General features: G+C 45.0%; 6 protein-coding genes across 6 annotated transcripts; all 6 read left to right on the top strand.

Annotated features, from left to right (window-relative positions):
* The first annotated feature begins 189 nt into the window (after window positions 1–189).
* Window positions 190–554, top strand: BDW43DRAFT_281082 (uncharacterized protein). Its single transcript, XM_032042457.1, has 2 exons — window positions 190–314; window positions 364–554. Exons 1-2 carry the CDS (start codon window positions 206–208, stop codon window positions 471–473), a joined length of 219 nt encoding a protein of 72 aa, XP_031898761.1. The 5' UTR covers window positions 190–205; the 3' UTR covers window positions 474–554.
* Window positions 555–793: 239 nt separating this feature from the next.
* On the top strand, window positions 794–2,297 carry BDW43DRAFT_281081 (lactate 2-monooxygenase). The gene is made up of 4 exons (XM_032042456.1): window positions 794–1,027; window positions 1,082–1,103; window positions 1,170–1,812; window positions 1,868–2,297. Exons 1-4 carry the CDS (start codon window positions 819–821, stop codon window positions 2,203–2,205), a joined length of 1,212 nt encoding a protein of 403 aa, XP_031898760.1. The 5' UTR covers window positions 794–818; the 3' UTR covers window positions 2,206–2,297.
* A 5,746-nt stretch (window positions 2,298–8,043) lies between these two features.
* On the top strand, window positions 8,044–8,630 carry BDW43DRAFT_320563 (uncharacterized protein; the record flags this gene model as incomplete). The annotated part of the gene is made up of 2 exons (XM_032049099.1): window positions 8,044–8,289; window positions 8,354–8,630. 2 exons carry the CDS (start codon window positions 8,044–8,046, stop codon window positions 8,552–8,554), a joined length of 447 nt encoding a protein of 148 aa, XP_031898759.1. The 3' UTR covers window positions 8,555–8,630.
* A 999-nt stretch (window positions 8,631–9,629) lies between these two features.
* Window positions 9,630–10,826, top strand: BDW43DRAFT_312544 (uncharacterized protein; the record flags this gene model as incomplete). The annotated part of the gene is made up of 4 exons (XM_032047386.1): window positions 9,630–10,146; window positions 10,203–10,441; window positions 10,497–10,564; window positions 10,616–10,826. 4 exons carry the CDS (start codon window positions 9,630–9,632, stop codon window positions 10,824–10,826), a joined length of 1,035 nt encoding a protein of 344 aa, XP_031898758.1.
* A 1,460-nt stretch (window positions 10,827–12,286) lies between these two features.
* BDW43DRAFT_320561 (uncharacterized protein) lies at window positions 12,287–12,826 on the top strand (the record flags this gene model as incomplete). The annotated part of the gene is made up of 2 exons (XM_032049098.1): window positions 12,287–12,509; window positions 12,562–12,826. Exons 1-2 carry the CDS (start codon window positions 12,322–12,324, stop codon window positions 12,824–12,826), a joined length of 453 nt encoding a protein of 150 aa, XP_031898757.1. The 5' UTR covers window positions 12,287–12,321.
* Window positions 12,827–17,541: 4,715 nt separating this feature from the next.
* On the top strand, window positions 17,542–21,760 carry BDW43DRAFT_130046 (lipase family protein). Its single transcript, XM_032038173.1, has 2 exons — window positions 17,542–18,156; window positions 18,208–21,760. Exons 1-2 carry the CDS (start codon window positions 17,800–17,802, stop codon window positions 21,427–21,429), a joined length of 3,579 nt encoding a protein of 1,192 aa, XP_031898756.1. The 5' UTR covers window positions 17,542–17,799; the 3' UTR covers window positions 21,430–21,760.
* The last annotated feature ends 48 nt before the right edge of the window (window positions 21,761–21,808 follow it).

The following is a 21,808-nucleotide window of genomic DNA, read 5'->3' as shown; positions in this document are numbered from 1 at the left end:
GTGGGATAAAATCATTGAAATGGTTTAAAGTTTTACGCTCCGACCGCCGGCTATTATTATTAGTTCTTTTTCTTTGCCTCTCCCAATTGATGGTGCAATATGTATTGTATCAATTTATGTGAACAAATGACGGTATGGTCCATAGTGCTAACCCTTGATAGTAGATTGTCTAACTAAGAAATTTTAAGGCCGGTGGCCAAGCAGCATGGATTTTTTTTTATTTGGATCTATTTTACTTGCCGCTGTCCCGCTAAGCAAAGTCCGCTTTCAATACCATTGCACGTCCGGATGTGGCATGCTTAATACCTTATCAGGTTATCTACCACTCTGCACTTCTGTAAGGAGTTGTCCTAATTGCAGAAGCTCTATCACATAATGACTCTTACTCAAAATACGTAAGTGTCAAGGTGATATCACCATGTTTCTTGACAATAGAGTTGGTTCGCTACAAGAAGTTATTTAGTGCCAGATAAAGGGCCAAGAGTGCAAACCAAACATATTCTTCCGTTCTTAACCTAGGCTTTTCTTTCTCATTTTGACTCTTAATAAGTTTTATTTATTTATTAATTATTATTTTGGCTTTAAAAATATGAGATATCAAGGAATTCTTTTAAAAAAAAGAAAAAGACAACAAGTATCATGTATGTAACGTTACTGACTCTTTGCCGGTTTCCGAGGTTCGTAGAGCTCACGTGGCCAACCCCCTCTCTTGATCTACATACTATTCCTAAATATAATCACGTCTAAAGGGTGGGCCTCGAGCGATTTACTTGACTACCTACAACAGTAATTTTGACGTTAGTCAGAGCTCGTTAAATATGTCAGAAAGATATGGAGATTACCAATCCTTCATCTATGGCCGCGGGGCTATCGAAGGCATTCGACCGAATGTCACTACAGATCCTCGTCTTCTCGAGGAGCAGGCGCGCAAAGCATTAGGTGATCGGTCTTTCAATTATGTTGCTGGAGGAGCCGGTGAAAAGGCCACCATGAACAGTAATCGACTGGCGTTTCGCCAATGGAAGCTGTAAGCTTGCGATTGTTGAAATCAAACGTATGGTGGCTAACATACTGTATATAGAGTCCCGAGGATGCTGCGGCAGGTTTGTGAAGCGCTAACTTCTTCATTTCCGCTCAGCGGCTAATGGTAGTTGTGATATTTATTATAGGTGGATAACCAAGATCTTTCCGTAGAACTCTTTGGCCAGAAGTATCCCAATCCTGTCCTGATGGCACCTGTCGGTGTTCAAAGGCTATTCCACGAGGACAAGGAAACAGGTCTAGCCGAGTCATGTGCAGATGTCGGAGTCCCATATACTCTCAGCACAGCCAGTACGAGTTCCATTGAAGAAGTGGCTACGGCGAACGGAGACGGGAAGCGATGGTTTCAACTGTACTGGCCGCAGGATGACAATGTCACGCTCTCATTGCTGAAGCGCGCGAAAGAAAATGGATTTTCTGTTCTCGTAGTAACTTTAGACACTTGGTCCCTTGCCTGGCGACCGGCAGACCTGGACAATGCTTATGTCCCGTTCATTAAGGGGGTTGGAAACCAAATCGGCTTTTCCGACCCTGTGTTTCGCGCAAAGTTTGAGAAAGAATCCGGCTCTAAGATAGAGGAAGACATCATCGGAGCTTCTCGGGCGTGGGTCTCTGACGTGTTCCCTGGTCATCCGCATACATGGGAGCATATCGCTTTCCTACGGAAGAATTGGGATGGTCCGATCGTTCTCAAAGGTATTCAACACGCAGAGGATGCAAAGCTCGCTCTCAAAGCGGGATGCGATGGTATAGTTGTTTCAAACCATGGAGGTATGTACATTGCCTTTTGACAACGTCGTGTCTATCAAGTATTGACGCGTTACAGGTCGACAGGTGGATGGTGCCATTGGCTCATTGGATGTGCTTCCCGAAATTGTGGAAGCCGTCGGTGACAAGATGACGGTCCTATTCGACTCTGGGATACGGACTGGTGCAGATATTGCCAAAGCCTTATGTTTGGGGGCTAAGGCAGTCTTTGTAGGGAGGCCCGTGATATACGGACTCGCTATTGATGGAAAAGAGGGAGCAAAGTCCGTAATGAGAGGTTTGCTGGCGGATTTGTGGCAGACTATGAGCTTAGCCGGCATTTGCACCGTTGCCGAGTGTTCTCGAGATATGATCAGGAAAGTCCAATATCCTGGAGATGTGACGGCTATGCTGTGATGAGACGATGGCTGTCGTACAAAGGTCCGTCAAAAGTAGATAGAGTATACTTTGGTTATCTAACTTTATATACAAGTTGCTGTGTTATTATAACTACCCATATCTCTGCTTTTAGTTACTAGTGTATAAGTGAAATGTTTGCTGCGACTTGGGTCCTGTTACGATTCGGGTGCCGCCGCTTTTGTGAGGGCAGCACTTGAGTGTTCCGCGTGCGCTCTGGGCCACTCACTGTTTGCTCAGTGAGCACGCACCGTCAGCTCCGGTCGCTCCCATATTGTTCTGGCTCACTCAGTGAGTGATCCTGGAGCAATTCCCGCTCGCTCTCTGTCGCCATTCACGTGACTAGTACTGGTTCTCTAAACCGTGGGCAGACTAATGCTGCTGAGGTCCATCAGCCCGTAAGTTCCTGAGGGCATCACAAAGAGTAGGGTTGATAATCCTTCTGGGTCACCTCACACTATGTCTGACACTAAGAAGCTTCGAGCTGCACTCCGTGCAAGAGATAAGGGGCTATTATAAATAAAAGAGACTAAAGATATTATACTTTAATTATAAACATAAATAAGGTCTACTCGCTTAGGACATTGTCACACCTTCATCTTGTTTCGCATTTATTTTCTACTATATTTACTCTTGATATACGAGGCACGTGATCACTAGTGCCTTGTGGGCAGCGATGGATCCTTGCCTGATTGGGTGGCCTGAATGGCCAAACTAACATATTCGAAAAGCGAACCGCGCATCACCCACCATAATTAAAATTAAAATGATCAAAATGCCATCAATTTGTTTTCCTATAGAAAAATAAATGATCCATCGATTCGGGCAGCTCGTGATACTATGGCCTTGAGTATTGCAGCCATAGCACATAGATGGAGCACGCTTAGGGCCTGATTCAGTAGGTAAGGCTCTATCTCCCTGTATAGCTTCATCTGCATGATTTCTGCGCTCTATTGGATTCGGGCTTCCTGTACTGATATGCTTGCTTCTAAAGTAATCTGCTTAGCAGAGCGCTTTCGCTTTTTAAGCTTCTTGATATGAATCTATAGGAGACACGTGATCGCTTTAGCGGCTTGGCCGGATCACCAACTCTTCAGCCCCTGAAGGCTTTACCCATTAGAAGAGAAGAAGCAGTCAAGATAGTTGATATAGTCGTCCATAGAATTGAGATCTATCGGAATGGCATCCGGTCCTCAGTAGGCTACGTACGTGTAGCTGATACAGCATCATTCTGCCCATCTTTCCCCTGAGATCACAACACTTCTTTTCATGGGTGGCCTGATATTACTCAATTTGATTCTTTAAAATTGCCACATCATTTAGAGCTCGTTCAGCACCTTCAATCAACTAATTTAGTGTAGCGGGCTGAGGCCGGCGGATGCATTCAGGCCTGAGGCCCTCATAGTTACGCTGTCACGTAACAAACACATGTATATCTTGACACGTTTCTAGCTTGTTCTTCTCTCTTATCCAACGAATTCTTTTGTTTAGCACAGCACAATACAATGTGGTTCAGCCCGTGACATTTAGAGTATGTTTCATAGGTGAATCAGGGCTTTTAGACCGATTTTAAGCAGAGTTTTCAGTGTGGATTCTGATTTTTTCAACTGCTTGGTTTTATGAGGTCTTCTAGGCGCTGAACTGCCTTGACTGCTTGGTCTACTACCCGTCAACGTAGATAAAACCCGCTCAGGATTTAGAGGTACTAGACCAGTAGCTCTGAAAGTACTATATATATTGCTGCTAGTAAAGGCCTGGGTATGGGCCATAGCATAGGCTTCCAAAAGATCGACCTTATCGATATGATTATTTCCACAGCGCACTTGGGAATCAATCAGGGCCCCGTATGCGCTTTTTAAAGACGAGAAACAAGCAACATCAAGCGGTTGAAGCTTATGGGAAGCGTACGCAGGCATGCAAATTGGTATAATATCATTCTCCGAGCAGATTTGATCAAATTGAGGTGTCAGATGACTATCATGTCCATCTAGAACAAGCAAACGATATCGTCCTATAGATCGGCCTGTAGTAGCAGGTATAAAATGATTCTGTAGCCAGCGTAGGCCAATTTCATTGCTTGTTCAGCCATTGGGACTTAGTTCAATCCTCAAACCGGATGGAATTTCTCGATTCTCAAATCAGTTCTCCATATACACCTTGCCTTTGAAGATGATATAAGCAGGTAAAACCCATCCATTAGAACTGATACATTCTATAGATGTAACCCATTCCGGTTTCCTGGCTGTACCATAAATGGCTTGCCTTTTGTATCAGACCTAGTGGCTAAATTAGCAGTAGCTATTAGACCCATTGCAAATCCCGTTTCATCGAAATTATAGATATCACTTGAGGCTATACCATAGTGTTGAATAACCTCAGTCACCTGCTTAAACCAAGCATTTAAAGTCTCAGGCTCCTCGGCTTTAGCACGCTTATAGTTAAAGCGACGTGCAAAGCATGTTTTTAGCTCAGGCATTCGGCTGGTAAAGTTATATACCCATTTTTCTCCTACAGTAATAGGAGAAGTAGAATCTCGATTAGAAAGCAGGATATTAGCCATTACTCGCACATATGCAGGCCGAGGTGCTCCACGCTTATCTAGTGATATAATCCACTGTTTAAGGGATTCCTCTTCACTCGTACTCAATTTATGACTATTTGCTCGAGTATCACTTCTAAAAGAGGCTCCTTTGAGGTCACATAGTGTAGTAAGAGGTATATTAAAAACTTCAGCTGCCTTTCTAAGGCTGCTAATTTTTTATTTTATTTTTATGGCTGATATGGCCAGTAGGGCCCTCCCTCCCTGCTCAATGCGTGATTTTGCTGATTTCGGCATTTTTGGGGGTATGACTGATGTTTGAATCACCTAAGAAATTCGGGCATGTTGAAACATGAGTGGTGCGCGGCTAGCTTACATGCGCGGCTCGATTACCGAATACGTTGTATTCACAAGCGAGTGGGCCACCCAAAATGAATGGGCCACCACCACCGATTCCTGCCTGCAGGCGAGGTATTAGGGCCTTTATCAATAAAACAATTTGCATTTCTATATAAAAACTAATTAGGAACCCGATTAGGACATTGCAATCGCTTATGTCCTAGAATATGACGATCACTGCAGCGCGGGGCGCTCGTACGCGTGACCCAACTGCAGATATCACTGGATCTATAGATATAGTATTCTGCGCTTCATGAATCTTATTCTCATACTGGAATTGCTCTAAACCTTCCTGAATATTAAAACTCTCTTCAGTAGCTAGCTGTCTAGTAGAGAGCTTTTCATTTTTAAAGCTGCTTCTTATTAAAAGCGCGTAGTTTATATATTTCTTCATGCGCAAGAATTGCTCTATTTAAGGCCAGTTCATGATCTTTAATAATCTTGTCTAATCGCGTTAGCAAAGGTAAAGAACTGTAAGCATGTTCTCTAAGCAGTTCCCTTGCTGCCGATGCCTGCTTCTCTAGCTGCCTAGTGGTATAGGGCGTTTTAGGCGTTGAATTGGTTAACCAACTGCCTGGTGATGTAGGGGTCTTTAGTCGGACATCTAACTCGCTAAGTACCCTATCCGGACCAAATGGAACTAGGCCAGTGCTTGTAAAGCTATTCTGGGTATTTTCTACTGAAATAATATTATTTTCACTGCAGATTTGGTCAAATTGAGGTGTAAGATGGCTGCCATGGCTGTTAAGAACTAGAAGACGGTATATCCCAGTTATACAACCAGTAGTTACAGGAATAAAGAGATTTTCAAGCCAGTGAAGACCTATCTTATCACAGGTCTATCCATTAGGACTAACTCCAACCCTGATATCGGGTATGAGCTTGTTATTTTAATACCAGCCCTCTATATAGATCTTTCCTTTAAAGATAATACATAGAGGACGTACCCATCCAGTTGAATTAATACATTCAATAGAAGTAACCTATTCCCGATTACTTGGCAGTACGAGAAGCGATTTACCATAGTAATAAGCTCTAGTAACTACTTGAGCAGTAGCTACTAGGCCCATGGTAAAGCTAGTTTCATTAAAATTATAGATATCTTCCTGTGCAATCCCATGTTATATTCTAGTGATCTGTACACGGTCAAACCACTCCTTAATAACTCTAGGGTCTTTATACTTCGCATGTCAATAATCATAATATCGAGAATAGTGGATTTTCATTTCATTATATCATTTAATAAAGCTAGAGACCCAGTTCTTTCTAATAGTCTGAATAGATATAGTACCGCGCGCAGCAAGGAGAATATTGGCCATTTCTTGTATATAGAATAGTCAGGGAGATACTCCACGTTAATCCAGCAATAGAATCTATTATATAAGCGAATCCTCTTCATTCTGGACTAATTTATGGCTGTTGGCACGTGTTTCTGTGCGTAAAGTGATCTCATTAAGTTATTATTAGAGAGTTATACGAGAGATATTATAGAGTGCCGCTTCGCGAATATTGCAAATCTCCTGCTTTTTTAAGCAGGAATAGCAAGTAGTAGACTTCTCTCCTGCTCAGCTAAATTTCTTGAATTTTGACGCGCTTTTGGAGGCGTGGTTGATGGTTGAATTGAGTGAGGCAATAAAATGCGTAAATTTTTAATGAGGTGGCCCACTCGACCAGGAAATACGTTACCTAAGTTAGGGCAGGCGGGTGTGGCAGGGCGGCGTAGGACGTCCGTATGGCTGATCACTGACCCCAGCCCCTGAAGGCTTCACCCATTAGTTAGTGTGATAGCAATCAAGTAAGGAAGCAAGCGGTTGAGATAGTGGTCAATAGAATCGAGTAGTAGCTATTGAATGACATCCGATCCTTAGTAAGCTACGTACGTGTAGCTGATACAGCTTCATTCTGTCCTTCTTCCCCTGCGATCACAACACCTCAAAACACCCGCAAAGCCAAGATACAAATTTTATCACTGACAACCCTGTGTGCATCTCCCTCTTTAAACTATCGCCGATCCTCGAGATTGGGCCGACAGTGGGCGAGTACACGAATGATCCCGAAGCCTTTCAGCTTGGCGATATTGTTATACATCACATGAAGGGAATGTTAGAGTCAGTGCCGTGGAATACAGTGCGGACGCTCAACTACCACGCGACCCCGGAACATTGTGTAGGGGTCAGTTATAGAATGTGTGAATGTGACAACATGTGTGGTACCTTACTAATCATGGACGGTGATATGGCAATTGTCTCATACTGACTTCCCACAATCTGTACCCCTCCTACATCGCTCAAGTCATCCCTACAACCTCAGCTCTTTTTGTCCCTCATATTTGACGCCACCATGTCAAATACTCTACGACACCTGAAACAGGCCCTTTCCGACCTGACTCTCAAGGACAAGACAGATAAACAACGAGAGCAGAATGTAATAGCCCTTCACGCACTCTATAACTCCCTCAATCCCCTTCCTATGGCAGTCATTCCAGATAGCACTCTTGCCACCTTACCAGTGGACCTCCAGATCTTCAGTCCAGAAGAGCATGCCTCTACCACTTTCTTCCGGCCGTTGACAGTAGCTCAACTAGCCAGTTATCCAAAAGACCCGGAGTCGAGTGAGGTCTGTGATCGCCAGAAGTTGAAATACTCCACTCTAGATGAAGGAGGTGATTGGTATAGCACGGGGGAATACACTCTTTGGGAATGGGAAGCATCAATCTGCTACACTCTGGCGTGGGAACTTGAAATGGCGCCCAGGCTAGGAACTGAGTATCCCAAGAAAACGCTGAACGATGTCATAGAATGGCGAGGCAGTGAGTAAGTGCTCATCCCAATTACGAACAATAATGTCCTTTCTTTTCTATTCATTCTCTTTGCTTAACGTCTACCTAATGCTCTGGCTATATGTCTTCTAGGGCTTGGTCTGTTGAAAATCAGTATCTTCCTACGTTTTCCTTATACAATGAGCACTGGAGAGCCGTATACCACTGGCGTCCTTGGTATGACGAAGATCCGCATATCAAAATCTGCCAGTATCACGGTATCATTGGAAGCCCTGGCCAGCTGCTACGAGAGGAACTCCTCATAATTGTTGGCACGATGTGTACTCTCATGAATCGGGAGAAGTTTAGGAAGCATCTAGTAATCCCTGTATGTCTAGCTCTAACTTATACGTTGTGCCTAATATTATCTCTCTGACAGTTTCTCTTTATAGGTAATGATGTTTTCGTTTATTGGTGAGCGGCATGGAAGAATTATCTTGGCTCATTTCAATGGTCAGGGTCAGAGACTTGTAGTCCATATGTCGAAATTGTATCGTTTCCTCGCTGAAGACGAGGATTCCCTTGCTCTGTTTACACGATATGCAGCCAGCGTTGTCGAGCCATCCGGCAATACGAAAAGATTGGTTGGATAGGTCAGATTAGGATGGTAGCATAACAGCCCCGCGTTCTGACTGTGGCATGATAATCGAATCGTGGGTGGTGGTTTTCAAGTTATCAGTAGTAAGAGTAATATTGCAGTGTTTCTTCCGTTTATTCGATCTGGCCTAAAATAAAACCTATATATGAAATAACGAAGAACATTACAAACAGTGGCATCGTTTGTATCACAACACCATACTCATATTGCCATCTGGGCCAATTGCTCAACTCCCCAATCTTCTATTAACAAAATCATTTAAGTCGAAGAAGCTTTTCCTAAAGAACTGTTCTTGTATGATGCAATTCACTACCTAGAGACTAAACTGTTGCGCGTAGTCGCCAATCTTCCATATATCAGCCCACGACCTAAGAATCTCTGATATAAAGAAGATATAGTAGATACTGCACGGTATATCGAACAGCTAGCTCGACAGTTTCCTATTAACCTCGTTAAATACAGGGTATCTAAATTCCGACACAAACACTGGCTTCTTGAAAGTATTTTATAATCACCGAGGTATTTCGGTACAAGGAAGCAAAAGAGGAACCGAATATAAATAATTGCCCTGAACGTAGAAGCCACAGTGAGTCATGTTATATTCCTCAGTCATTTCTTTTCTCAGAGGTTTTATCATATCAGCCTGGGAAACTCGTCGTCTTAGATTCCCTAGAGGTCTACCATATCAAATAACCTCCTCAGGAATCAATGTTACCAATTTTTAAGCACCCGAAAAACCTCTAAGAGCACTTGATGGCACTGTAGCACCGGGCTCGCCGACAGCTCCACGATGTTGTATTTCATTTCCATCTCTTCTGTTGCATATCCAAGCCATAGCATTTTATTTTGTGTGTGATGCAAACATGGGGATGGTAGAAGGATACACACAACATTCAGTGAATGTCTGAAAAGCACAAACACATCTTCTTTTTCTCTCTCCTCTTCCTTGCCTCTCTCCCCGTGCGTTTTGACTTTATCTATCACGACACAAAAGCAGGAGCACCTAACGTCTGAGTCCCCCTTCTTTCTCTTTCTCCGTTGAAATCCAGTCTCTAGTACTCCTATTTACCATGTCTGATAGGAAAAAACGCGACGAAGACAATGAGTCTATTACAGGAAGCTTTTGGCTTCCTATAAACAAATCTCAATGGTGGGCCCTTATCAAGAAGGCTAAGTTGAAAGATAAGACTATACAGAACTTCCTTCCACTACGATCTGGTAGTAAGATCGGTAAGAGGCAGTTCCTTCTGTTGCGGATACTTTATGCACGTTGCCGTTTACCAAGTGAATTCAACATAGAAAAAGAACAGTATGGGCTGGATGGATCGTGGACTGAAGCCGAGATAAGAGTTAATGCCTCCACCGAGTTTACGAATTACCTCAATCTCGTTGGCACCGCGAACCAGGCCGAAAGTCTATCTGAAGAAGATGAAGGCTGGCCCGGGGCATTTTTTCCTACCTTACAGTTTCAACAGAAATGCCTACAGCCCAAGGCGAATGCCGTACCTCTCACGCCCCCAACTACCCGCCTGTCGAAACGTAAACGGATCGCTGAGTTATTTGGCACCCATGCAGGCCACAATCAAGGTTAGTTAATGGTCAAAAGTGTAATATTACGCTGTGTGCTGACGCAGGTCGGATAGAACACCGTGCACAGCCCTCAGCACCGGACATCGCATACGAAGTGGATGATGAGAATATTGTCAACACTGGACTCATACTATTTCTGGAAGCGATCACAAGTTTGATTAAGCCGCGGAAGGTGGAATGGACCATGAAGCACGTTGCACTGAAAGCAATCTTCCAGTCAGCCTGCTACGAGGCACAGCTCGATGGAGCATTATGGACAAGTCTCGGTAGAATCCTTCGGGCCCTCCTGGAGGTCAAGAGGATGGGACGCTATCAATGCGTCTACCGATGTAAATATCACGACGCAGGAGGCCGCAGAGATTGTGGGGTGGTTAAAGCATTCTGCAGGGGGGATGGAAAAGCTTTTGAATGGACAGTAAGTCGCATCCAATTTCTATATGCTAATGACAATTTCTGAGGTATGAAGTCGACTTCTCATATCACAAGATGCAAACCAGATATTCCTATCTTTTGCCCGGGCCGACGTGGAATACTATGACTACCTTGAGAATGGGAACGTTGCCGGCGAACCCTTCTTAAGTATACAAAAATGGGGCCCATGGCTGGTTAATCACAAGGACCACATGAAGCAACTGGCTACCATTTTGGCAGCTATCATTCTTTCGCTGGATGAGTAGTAAGTAGGCATGGTCGGCCTCTGGTATGTAGAAATCGGTGCATATAGTTACTTCCAATCCAGGATCGTTCCCTTTTGCTCTCGGCCATTCCTGTCCTCGAGAGTTAAAAGATGCTGGTCCTGGGTTTCTCGCAGTTCCGCCGTTCGACAGTCTACCGCCTGCGGTAATTGAGAACTACTTGCTTGCTGGTTCAAGGCCTCCAGGAGATTGTCAGACACCTGCGACAGTAGGGAAATTCAATCCACTGTCTGAACCCACGCTGTCCTTGGCTTATTTTTGCATGTTCTTTTTCGCTCATTGGCCACAAGTACTCACTTATTCGATTCCTATTGGTCCGGTAAAGCTTCTTCCGCAAGTTGATGTTTAATTTGCACGCTGAGATAACACGACTGAAGAGAAGATATACCTAAGAGAAAATTCATTACTTGCATTATTATTGAAGAAGGCTTGCAAGTCCCCAAGGCTTGGTTGCAGCGCTTCTAGTTCTATGACCATGGTGATTCACAAGTATGGTGCAATACTCAAGTTGTATCCTTAGCATATTTTATTTTTACCGACAACAGCGCGAAAGAGCCACAATCTCACATGCGTCGACATAGACGACACGATGGATGGAAGAGTACATGTTCTCTCGCTCCAAATATTCATGCGGCTAATTTCCCCTTCTTTGGGATGCTTGACAATTTTCTTAACCAAATCTAAATTCGAGTTGCAATGTTTTGTTCACTAGCCATCCCAAGGCTTCACTTTCATATGCAGGTAGAGGGAATCTTTGTCTACTATAACAAGCTCAGCGCTAACCCCGTCCACTGACAAGCAAAATCTGAGCAAGAGGCCACCACAGAGTATGCAGACCTGGTGAATCATGTCATTCCGGCCTTCAGGGTCTATATTTAGGGTCATTACAGCATCCGAAGTATTTCAAATCTCAAATCCCGAGTCGGACATCTGATTCTCTCTCGTAATATTATATTGTCAATTCAGACATACCATCAATCCCTACGAAGTACAGCCTATGGTTCGTTGCTAAATTAAGAATGCTTATTTCTGTCTTGACTTCAGGTGGGACGCCTGAATGACGCATTGACAAAGCTTCGCATTGGCTTATCTTAGGCAGTACTGCATTAGGGTTACTCTATGCGGTGGGATCAGCAGCCGATCGGCCAGCGGTAGTTCCATAGATTGGATCGGTCATAGATTTTCGATTTTGATATTTGGGAGGCCTAAGAAAGCATCACGCTTGGAGAGCTTTGAATTGGTAGACTCTATACTGAGACACCAGTGGGCTGTGCACCGCATTCAGCTTGTCTCCATCTCACGACCTGTGTTCCACTACTATCTTAAGGATTATAATATGGAGACATCAAGATATAAAAGCCCGCTGGATCTCCTGTTGAGTACCTTCATAGTCATCAACAATTCAGCTCAAACTTCCAATCCCTCAACCCAGATATTCCACCTCCTCTTCACTTGACAATATCAACCAACAAACAAAATGAAGGCCACCACCATCTGCACCATCCTCCTGGCTACCGGCACTGCTCTAGCTGTGCCTACCAAGCGAGCCGAGAAAGCTGTCACCATCAGCGGTCTTTATGCCTCTCAGACCGACAAGTCGGGATTCGTCAGCTTCATCCTCGACGACCCCAACTACGACGAGGAGACCGGCGCTAACGTGAGCTGGTATGCTTCCCTCCCCTCTCCGACCAACGATCAAACTAACAGGCATGGCCAGGGATCGTCCCGGAACCCCCCTGACAGACTCTCGCACCAGTGACGGTGCCTACTTCATCCATTTCCCGGGCGGCGTGAATGATATCTCAGTCTTCACCATGCAGCTGGAGCGGGTTAAGGGCCCCGAGAGTTTCTCGGTCAGCATCAATGACAATGGAAATGGCAGCGCCCCAGGCACCAAGTGGAAATGTGTCACGGCGGTTGGGTCCGTGGTGTCGAAGAAATGTCACTATGATGGCAACGTCACCGTGGTCCCTTCTGCTTAGACTTTACTGGCTGCTGGTTGAGGTCGGGATAAGGTTGATATTGCAATTGGGGGTGGGGGAAGTGTGGTTTCATTGAATCGTTCTTTTGATGTATTTTTTTGGTAGAAGATACTGAATAGAAATTGGCATGATGGTTGATATAGATTAATTACAACATTCCTTGCGCGCAATACGTATAGTAAATCTCCGAGGACCCTGGAGATACTCTGCTTCGGCTTCTTTGGAGGATTCTCTTGAAATAATTACATAAACTATAGCTTCAGCTCTAAATAGTCACTATACTTATTATGACGTTAAAGTAACTTTTGCAATCTATGGTAGAGCTATCTACTATTTTGGCAAACTATATTGGTTGGCAGTGTGAGTTAGAGTAATGAAATCATTACCAAGCTAACGCTTTCTATGGCTACTAATATCTAAACTGAGAATATAGTCACTAATTTACTACTGTATTGTTTTCCTGCGGAAACTTTGCGGCTTTCCCGTTCCGGAACGGGACTAGCTCAGGGCCGCTTTTTGCTTAGTGATTAATCCCGGAGCGTGGGGCAAGACTGAAGTGCGTGTGCTGAGCGCTCCCTGAGCATTGGGCCAGTACGTGGAGCGATTCGGGATCGATTCTGGAGTAATCCATAATCACTCAGCTAAGCTGCCCGCCAAGCTGACTACATTTCAAACAGCAGCTTAAAACTCATAGAGCTAAGCCCACCACTCTTTCAATTAATTGAGCGTATGGAATATCATAAAGCCTCCAATTTATGATTAAGGTCTACGTCACAAGCAGTAAACGATGTGTATCCCATAGAGAATTTTACTAGTATAGATTCCCTCACTAAATAGCTTCTGGCCCCAAATTAAGGTCCTTGATAACTATGCTATATAATTGGTAATTTAACGCATATAGATCATTATTCTGGAAAAGAAAGCTAACAGTGATTGTATAAATCATTCTGAATTAACTCTTATAACATGAGAACATGTATGGTTATCTAACTCTAGATTCTATTGTAGCACATGGCGTAGTTAAAGGATTACTCCTGGGCTTAGTAATTCAATACGTTAGTTAACTAGATCTTTTCACTAGGTAAAAAGATCCACTATAATCAACTCTAATCAGAATTGATTTCCCAGGCGCGGTATATATAGCATCCCAACTTGTCATCTTGGCCGTAAGCTTAAGGTTTACCCGTGACACATGGTATATATCTAGTTCTCAGGTGTCACAGATCAAATAGCGATTCGGCCTGATATATACGCAGCTAAGTATAAGGCTCAGGATGGATCAAGAGAGTAAGCATTAATAATCATGACCTTTGGAATCCATGTCTTTGTAAGTAGCAGAAGAGTGTAGGCTCTTACAATTCACTTTATACTATAGACGTATCTTAAGTGTAAGTACGAAATCAGACTATTAATAATACTTACACTATATGTGGTTGGAATCCTGGTCTGAGAGTAACCTAAGAAGAATTATATATTTCTCTGAAAGTAAATATTACTAGTTTACGCCGCAGCTCTCGATGGGAACAAGTTGAAATAGACCTAATCTTACCTGCTAATACTGAACTCCTTACGTGCTGGCCCTTTATCTTTCTATAAATTACTAGAGGTGTCAATAGTTGATATAATCATAGCTCTGTCTATTATCAGCAGACATAAGTACAGGAAGGAATGAAGATTCGCTACCACTATTTAGAAAGTAATGAGATTACCAATTAAGTACCTGGATATCAATGAATAATGACAAATCAGCCAAGTCAAGGGGTTTTCAGCCTGAGTTGTAAGCGATCAGACTGTGGTAGCCAGGGAGCATGTGTTCCCTCTATTTATATAGGCCAGACTAGCCAGCTTGAGACACTCTGAGCCTTTCCAGCTCATTGATGGAGGGATAATTGCAGTGTCCCGACAATTGGACAAACAATACAGGGCATGATGCCCTTTGTGACTCAAGTAGAGGAGATCCGGCGCGCCTTATGCAAGTAGCTGAGTTCCAGTCATTATTGGAGAAAGGCTGTGACAGCAAGCTCAGGCTATTGTATGGTGGCGTACTACAAAGCCCAAGGCGGGATTATTGGAAAATACAAGATTGTTTCACCACCTTGAGATGCTTCTCGACCCTCAATTTCTAGACCTGGGGCCACTCCGATGGAACTTTTATCAGTAACCAATCAGCATATCCGGTTATATTATAGGTGAAGGGAAGCTCGTACCCATGAGATGAGATCTCGGTCGAAAAGCCGAAAATCATCTTGTGACATGGAATTGTCCATAACTGGGTAGGTTATCATGTTCCTCACTCGGCAAAGTGAGATGGCGATGTCGGAATAAATAAAGCTCCCTCCAATCCGCCCCAAGAACGGGCTGGGTTGCTAGGACGAGGCTGAACGACTCGGGTCCTTTCATGGGACATAAATCCCAAATCACGCATGTAAACCGCTATCATGACTGCATCCCATTTACCGTTGAAATGCAAGGAGACGTATTTGTATATGCCTTGGAATCTCACAAATCTCTTACATACTCTCTGTCTAAACACTGTAAAACAGGGCGATCAGGTCCCAAAAGAAAATAACTCCTTTCTCTCTCTCTACAGAGATTATAGGTTCAGCAGCAATAGTAGCCCAGACACTATCCCTAGCCAAGACTTATATTTCAAGAGTCAAAGAATGCAAATCCATCTATCTACAGACAGAAAAGTCAGGCTCTCAGAGGCGCGACACCTGTGTCTGCTGCATGCTCAAGCCCAGTCACAGGTTGATCCAGCACAACCTTCTAATTACTTTATTATCCATAACCTGCTCTCTCCTTGTTTTATCTTTTTTTTGGCTAGTGACGTTCAGTTCAGAGAAAACCAGGGCGGTGTTCAGACCATCTACTCAGCTGATAGCTGCACGATGGCATACCTAAAGGCGTTGTATTAATACATGTTAGAGAGCTTTAGGTCAGTGATAATGACTGGGATGATAACCGAACCAAAAGCCGCGCTGAGCCTGGCCGAAAACACTACGACCTGAAATGGACCCCTACCTCGAATTACTCTTTAACTCAGCACTATCACAGTATCCCCATCATCCATCTCTCATACTGTAAGATGGTCTAAAGCCGGAACAATTCGTTCAGCCCAAAGCTTCCGCAAAACTTCGAAAAGCTCAATGTTCAAGACAGAAGAGCCGCTAAGGGGTTATTTCTTGCACCGTCACTTCAGATTTACTACCGAGACACAAATTTTGAAAGAAGCTAGAGGCCTGCTTCGAGTATTAAAGTACCGAGAAGCTTACAGTCCGAGCTATTTTGTCTGATTAGGTCGATGATTGACTACGGAAAGCCGCATGACCAAAGCTTCTTGCCAGTGTCGCAAAAGAGGTTGTATGGAGATACGTGGTTAGTGAAGACGATAACACCAACCCCAGCATACCATGCCCCTTTAAGTACTCAGAACGCAATTTAGATAAACGGAGAGGGGTGCGCTAATTGGGATTGGGATATCGAGAGGAAAGCGCACAGGGTAATCAATGAGGTTGGAGTAGATACAGGCTGGAATGGCACTGTACCTCCTGGTGATTATGACGAAGTTTACTAGGAGACTGGATCGTTATAAAAAGACATTTTACATAAGGAATCCATAACCATAGAGGGACGAGCGGGGTGGGAGAAAGCATGGCATTTCGAGGACAAAACTCAGTGATTGAGATACTCACACCTGTAAGGTTGAAAATGGTTCCACACAATCCAGCCCAGCGAATCATCTACAATCTGTGAAGATCTTTCTATCAATGATTGAATCTGGTCAAGGTGTCCAGTGTTAATCGTGCAATAAGTTCCATCCGCTTTCCGATTTGTGGTAGCGTCGAAGGCCCAAAAGTGAGCGACACAACCTCAACTAACGGCGAACTATCAGCTAGCCAGCATCCATTCAGAGACATATAGTACTCTGGAATATTCGGTTCGCCTCTTGATTTTTTGCTGATCGTGAGAAGGAGACGAGCAAGAACAGCAAGCTTCGAGATCATGAGTACCTCCCTGCATTAGGAAGAACTCGCCACGTTCAAGCAAATAGCGTTTCCGGTTGAATCAATCCGGGAAACCAAGCCGTGTTTACTTTGGGAGACGGGCCGCGGCTTAATTTTTGACCGCTTGACGAACTAGCTTTCACTCCTTTCTGCGGTCTTTTTTTTTTTGGTGCGGCATGATGGGTATAAAAGTGCAGACCAACGACAGAGCAGACTCACTCAACGTCGGAGTTATATATAAGCTCCAGTCAAACGTTTTGTTTGTCATTTTCTCTCGACTGGGTACAGAAGGGTTCAGCTCTCCGAAATATCAAAGGACACCGAGGAGAACGTGTCTATCTCTTACTGGAGAGTGACTATTAGTAGAGCTAATAATCTGATTTTCGAGATAGTGGAAATGATTCGATGATTACTGACCTTAAGAGAACCCTGTTTTGCCTCGGCCAAGGTGATCGGCCAGAGGAAATGGAATAGTGAGGCCAATAAACAAATTGTAAAAAAAAAAAAGGAAAGCAAAGAAAAAGAAAAAACAGGAAAATAAATAAAGTCAAGTAGTATAGTGAGGTATGATGACATTCCATAGGCCTGATAACCGATAACCGGGTCATCCTTTACTTTGTTGGGGGGGTGATCACATGCCAGTCGACTTTCAGCTCTCAACATTATTTCTTTTCCCCCTGACCTGGACTGATTCAAGTATGACTTGTACTTGTACCTTGCCGATCTACACTTCACTTTCACTGCCAGGAACCCGGTCACTGACGCAACATCTGACTCTCTGATTTGGCAACGAACACGAAACCCTATCTATCCTATCCTATTTGTCTTATCCCCTGGTCTTCGGGTTTCTGTTTCCTACTCCCCATCCCCACCCCCCTTCTTTCTAGAAGCGTTCGCTCATGGATTCTAAACACCCTTTTAACCCAGTAAAAAGAAAGGTTCCAGCGATCAGTTTAATGATTTGTGATGCCTGGATTATTCGGCTTTATGCCAACGTTGAGGCGAGATGATGCCCAGACCGAGCTGGAAGTGATCCATGGTGACGGCGCAAGCCATGTACCCGCAACGTCGGGCGCCACTCTACTTCCACGTCCGGTTGCTTCGATGATTTCTTTTGTTACCCAGTCCACCTCGCTCTCCCTTCGAGTAGGGACTTTCTTCGGGGGAGTAGCCATCAATGGGGCCAGAGCGACTACCCTGACCGGGTTGGAGCTCAGTAGAGCGGTAATTGAAGGCGTTTTGACAAGGGCTGGGCGGGATGTCGCTACCAGGAGCAGCGGGGAGCATGGGAAAGCAGAAGCGGAGTCTCTACTCGAGCGAAGTGTGAGTCCAAGATCTAGCATCTGTGTTTGCATTGGCTAATTTATCGTTCAGCTTGCCGTTCTGCACAAGTCGGTTACGTCTGCATCGTTCTTCGCAGCTGCGACGTTCCATTTCTCATCCACTACTCTTTCATCTGCCTCAAATATGTCTCAGGCTCTTCTGTCTAGTCTTGATGCATTACTCGGCTCAACCGAGTCCTCAAGGGCAATTGCTGCTATCATCACGCTTATCCGAAGAGAGTTTAGAAACCCCAGCGCTGAGACGATGACTGATGTTAATATCGACGTTGGTGACCTTCTAGTTGGCACAGTTGGTTTCGCAATGCTCCAACGTTGGGGGAGGAAAAACACGGAGAGACAGATACGTACTAACGGTGGGGATGAGGCCATTTGGGACGTTGTCATCTTAGACAATGGCGTCAGAGCAGATGTTGTTGGGATGCAGCAGATACAATTTACGAAACGGCCTCGGCGCGACTTCCAGGACGAGACAAGGCGTTCTTCTTTCATGTCCCCGGGGAATGATGAGGGGGCTTTCGATGCTGTGCAGCGTCCGGCGAGCAGGGGTGATGTGGACGAGAAACATTCCCTTTCGCTTCCTCCGGGAGGCCATCATCAGATGTCCGACGATGACATCCATTTGTATATTATGAAGCAGCTTCCACAAGGTTGCCGTGCCTCGATAAAGTCTGAGCTAGTCACTGCGCGTACCATTACAGTGGATATATATGATGACGACAGTGCAGAAATTGCTGCTCCACCTGGTACAATGGTGATTGAGGAAAGGTTCCATAATGATCAATTCCTTGGCAATGGTGGAGTATCAAGCGTTCACCAACTGCCTAAGCACACTGTTGTTTTTCGAACGGCTCTCAACAAATCCCAAAGCGCAGATGTGAGGTTATCAGCCGGAGATGATATTCCGGGCGTACATGAGATCAGTTCTGACCATGACAACCCGATTCCTACTTTCCCTCCAGGCACTGCGATTACCGACTCATCTTCTGACGCTCGACCAATTGTTGAAAATAACAATCGTGATCTACTCCAGGACAGGTCTCTACAAACCGCACAAACTGAATCACATGTCGAAGGTGGCAGGCACCGAAGTAGTGGTCATATGCCAGGGGCGGATGAACCTGATAAGAATCTCCTTGGACCAACACGGCTCACCGATATGAATACCTCTAAAAGATACCGAACAGAATCAGCTCAGACGCCCTCGAATGAAGTCGCTACTACCTCTAAAAGTTCATTCGGGAAAGGTTCTCTGACAAGGATTGCGCAGAAAGTGAAACCGGCTGGGGTTGAGAGAAGCGACCCAAGCAAGCGGCTGTCTGCGAAGTCTACCATGGTAAAGCCTAATGCATCTCATACTCACTCCACGCAACGCAGCAGGGGTGCGAAAGGTTCTACCCCGGAAAGGAAGTCACCAGTTCATAGGGCATCTACAAAATCTACTGCAGACGCAAAACTGGAGAAGGCGTCACTTCCTCCTAAGACTCGAGCTTCGTCTGTAGCAAACAGAGGCTCACTAAGGTCACCTCTACAAATCTCTCGGCTATCTGTTCCTTCTCCGACTTTACGTGGCTCTAGCGCACGGGAAGTGCCACCTGACAGGAGTCCGATGCCTGAGTTCTACGCAATACATGAGAAGAATACCGAATCGATCATGGAGCAAACGGATGCTTATTCTACAAACCAACGTCCGAGTTCTTCTGCAGGCATGAGAACACATGTTCGCAGCAGTAGTTCTATGTCGGTCACACGATCTGAGACAGACATGTCTGTATCCCTCCACGATAGACGCCCGAGCTCTTCCACTGTACACAAAAGCTCCCACTCGTTTGCCCCCAGCATATATTCCTTGGCGACGGCAGGCTCAGAGACGTCACTTATACTTGCACATCGGTCCCGTAATAGTGCATACGATGATGTGGAAACTATACAGGCCCTAAGCCGTGATGGATTTGTACCGGGAATATTCCCTCAAAAGCATTTTGTGCGAAACATTAGGCGTTTCTGTCGTTTTTCTTCGGCATCCTATGGATCGAATGCCCTCAAGGTCATGGGTGTCCCACGAACGACAAAAGCTCTACCATATCAAGAATCTGATAGTCAAGAGCACAGTGATTTCTCAGACCATACCGGCCTGCCGGCCTCCACGATCCTTCTATCATCTTTCGTCGATCCTGCAGGTGGATCAAATGCTGCTGGAGAGACGGAGACCGGTTTCCCCCTGGTTCATTACCTGTTTTTAGATCACGAATCAAAGGCCGTGGTCCTGACACTCAGGGGGACATGGGGCTTCGAAGATATCCTTACAGACATGACCTGTGACTATGATGATCTTGAATGGCAGGGAAAGAGCTGGAAAGTCCACAAGGGCATGCATGCTTCCGCACAACGACTCTTAATGGGGGGAGGTGAGAAAGTTATGATTACACTGAGAGCTGCCTTGGAGGAATTTCCGGATTACGGTGTGGTGCTATGTGGTCACTCATTGGGCGGGGGCGTTGCTGCACTCTTAGCTACGATGATATCGGAACCTACTAGCAACGGCTCGGGAACAGCATTTATGACTACTTCGTATAAAGCCACCACACAGCGTTTGACTCCAACTGGAGGTAGCGAGCACAGCCATGCAGCTTGTTTTCTTCCGTCGGGACGGCCTATACATGTCTATGCATACGGCCCGCCCGCAGCTATGTCCCCCTTTCTTCGCCGAGCAACGCGTGGGTTGATCACAACCATTGTCAACGGCCAAGACGTGGTACCCAGCCTGTCTTTGGGGATTTTGCATGACATGCATACGGTATCGGTAGCCTTTAAGAGTGATGTTTCAGGAACCAAGTCGCACGTACAAGGCCGTGTGTGGGATAGTTTGCGGCAGAGTATCATCAATAAGTTCTACGTCAACGAGCCGCCTATAGTTCAACATGCTGGCGACGGGATTGGTGAAGATGCTTGGGGTTGGAAAACGCTCAAAATGCTTAGAGAAGAAATGCTCGCGCCTAAACTCATGCCCCCGGGAGAGGTATTCGTGGTCGAGACAATGCGCGTTTTGCAGCGGGATGCTTTCACATCTGATATGAGTGAGGATGGCTCTCCACGGCTAGGTCGTCCTGCAACGAGAGTTCAACTTAAATTTATCCGAGATGTTGAGTCCGTCTTTGGAGAAATGAGATTCGGGTCGGGAATGTTCAGCGACCACAATCCAGCACGGTATGAAGCAAGTCTAGCAGCGCTCTCACGTGGGATCCTAGATGACTGATGTATCATGATTCCGTTGGCTATTTAACTTGATATGGGGGGCGACCGATCGACCAGGACTCTTCGAGTCGGCAACCCTCATGTTATTGCTCTTTTCTTGTCTTTTTTGCCGGTGTGACATGGAAGATATTTTCATTTCAGTGTTGGAAGACACTATCTATACATGCGATCTAATTTGAATATACCCCTAGCGCAATCACACTAGAAATAGAAAATAAGACTTGGATTCAAACATCTTGAGATGAAATTGTCCGGCACTTGTTGAAGGTTGATATCCCGGTTGAGTAGTCTGTGGGACAGGAATATTCTTTTGGGGGATGCACAGCATCCGCGTGGTTGTTTGGGCTATTCAATTTACCTTAAGTGATATCGTCCCCCAA

Source organism: Aspergillus alliaceus (genome assembly GCF_009176365.1).
Source record: "Aspergillus alliaceus strain CBS 536.65 unplaced genomic scaffold BDW43scaffold_31, whole genome shotgun sequence".
NCBI lineage: Eukaryota > Fungi > Ascomycota > Eurotiomycetes > Eurotiales > Aspergillaceae > Aspergillus > Aspergillus alliaceus.
The sequence above is the reverse complement of the archived record's forward strand: the minus strand, read 5'-3'. Positions and strand labels throughout refer to the sequence as shown.

Excerpts from the sequence above, each read along its gene's own strand:
- BDW43DRAFT_281082 (XM_032042457.1), top strand. The coding sequence starts at position 206 with ATGGATTTTTTTTTATTTGGATCTATTTTACTTGCCGCTGTCCCGCTA. Across the intron at positions 315-363 it reads CATGCTTAATACCTTATCAG|CTCTATCACATAATGACTCT; the intron begins GTTATCTACCAC and ends TAATTGCAGAAG.
- BDW43DRAFT_281081 (XM_032042456.1), top strand. The coding sequence starts at position 819 with ATGTCAGAAAGATATGGAGATTACCAATCCTTCATCTATGGCCGCGGG. Across the intron at positions 1,028-1,081 it reads GCGTTTCGCCAATGGAAGCT|AGTCCCGAGGATGCTGCGGC; the intron begins GTAAGCTTGCGA and ends TACTGTATATAG. Across the intron at positions 1,813-1,867 it reads AGTTGTTTCAAACCATGGAG|GTCGACAGGTGGATGGTGCC; the intron begins GTATGTACATTG and ends GACGCGTTACAG.
- BDW43DRAFT_130046 (XM_032038173.1), top strand. The coding sequence starts at position 17,800 with ATGCCTGGATTATTCGGCTTTATGCCAACGTTGAGGCGAGATGATGCC. Across the intron at positions 18,157-18,207 it reads AGTCTCTACTCGAGCGAAGT|CTTGCCGTTCTGCACAAGTC; the intron begins GTGAGTCCAAGA and ends TTTATCGTTCAG.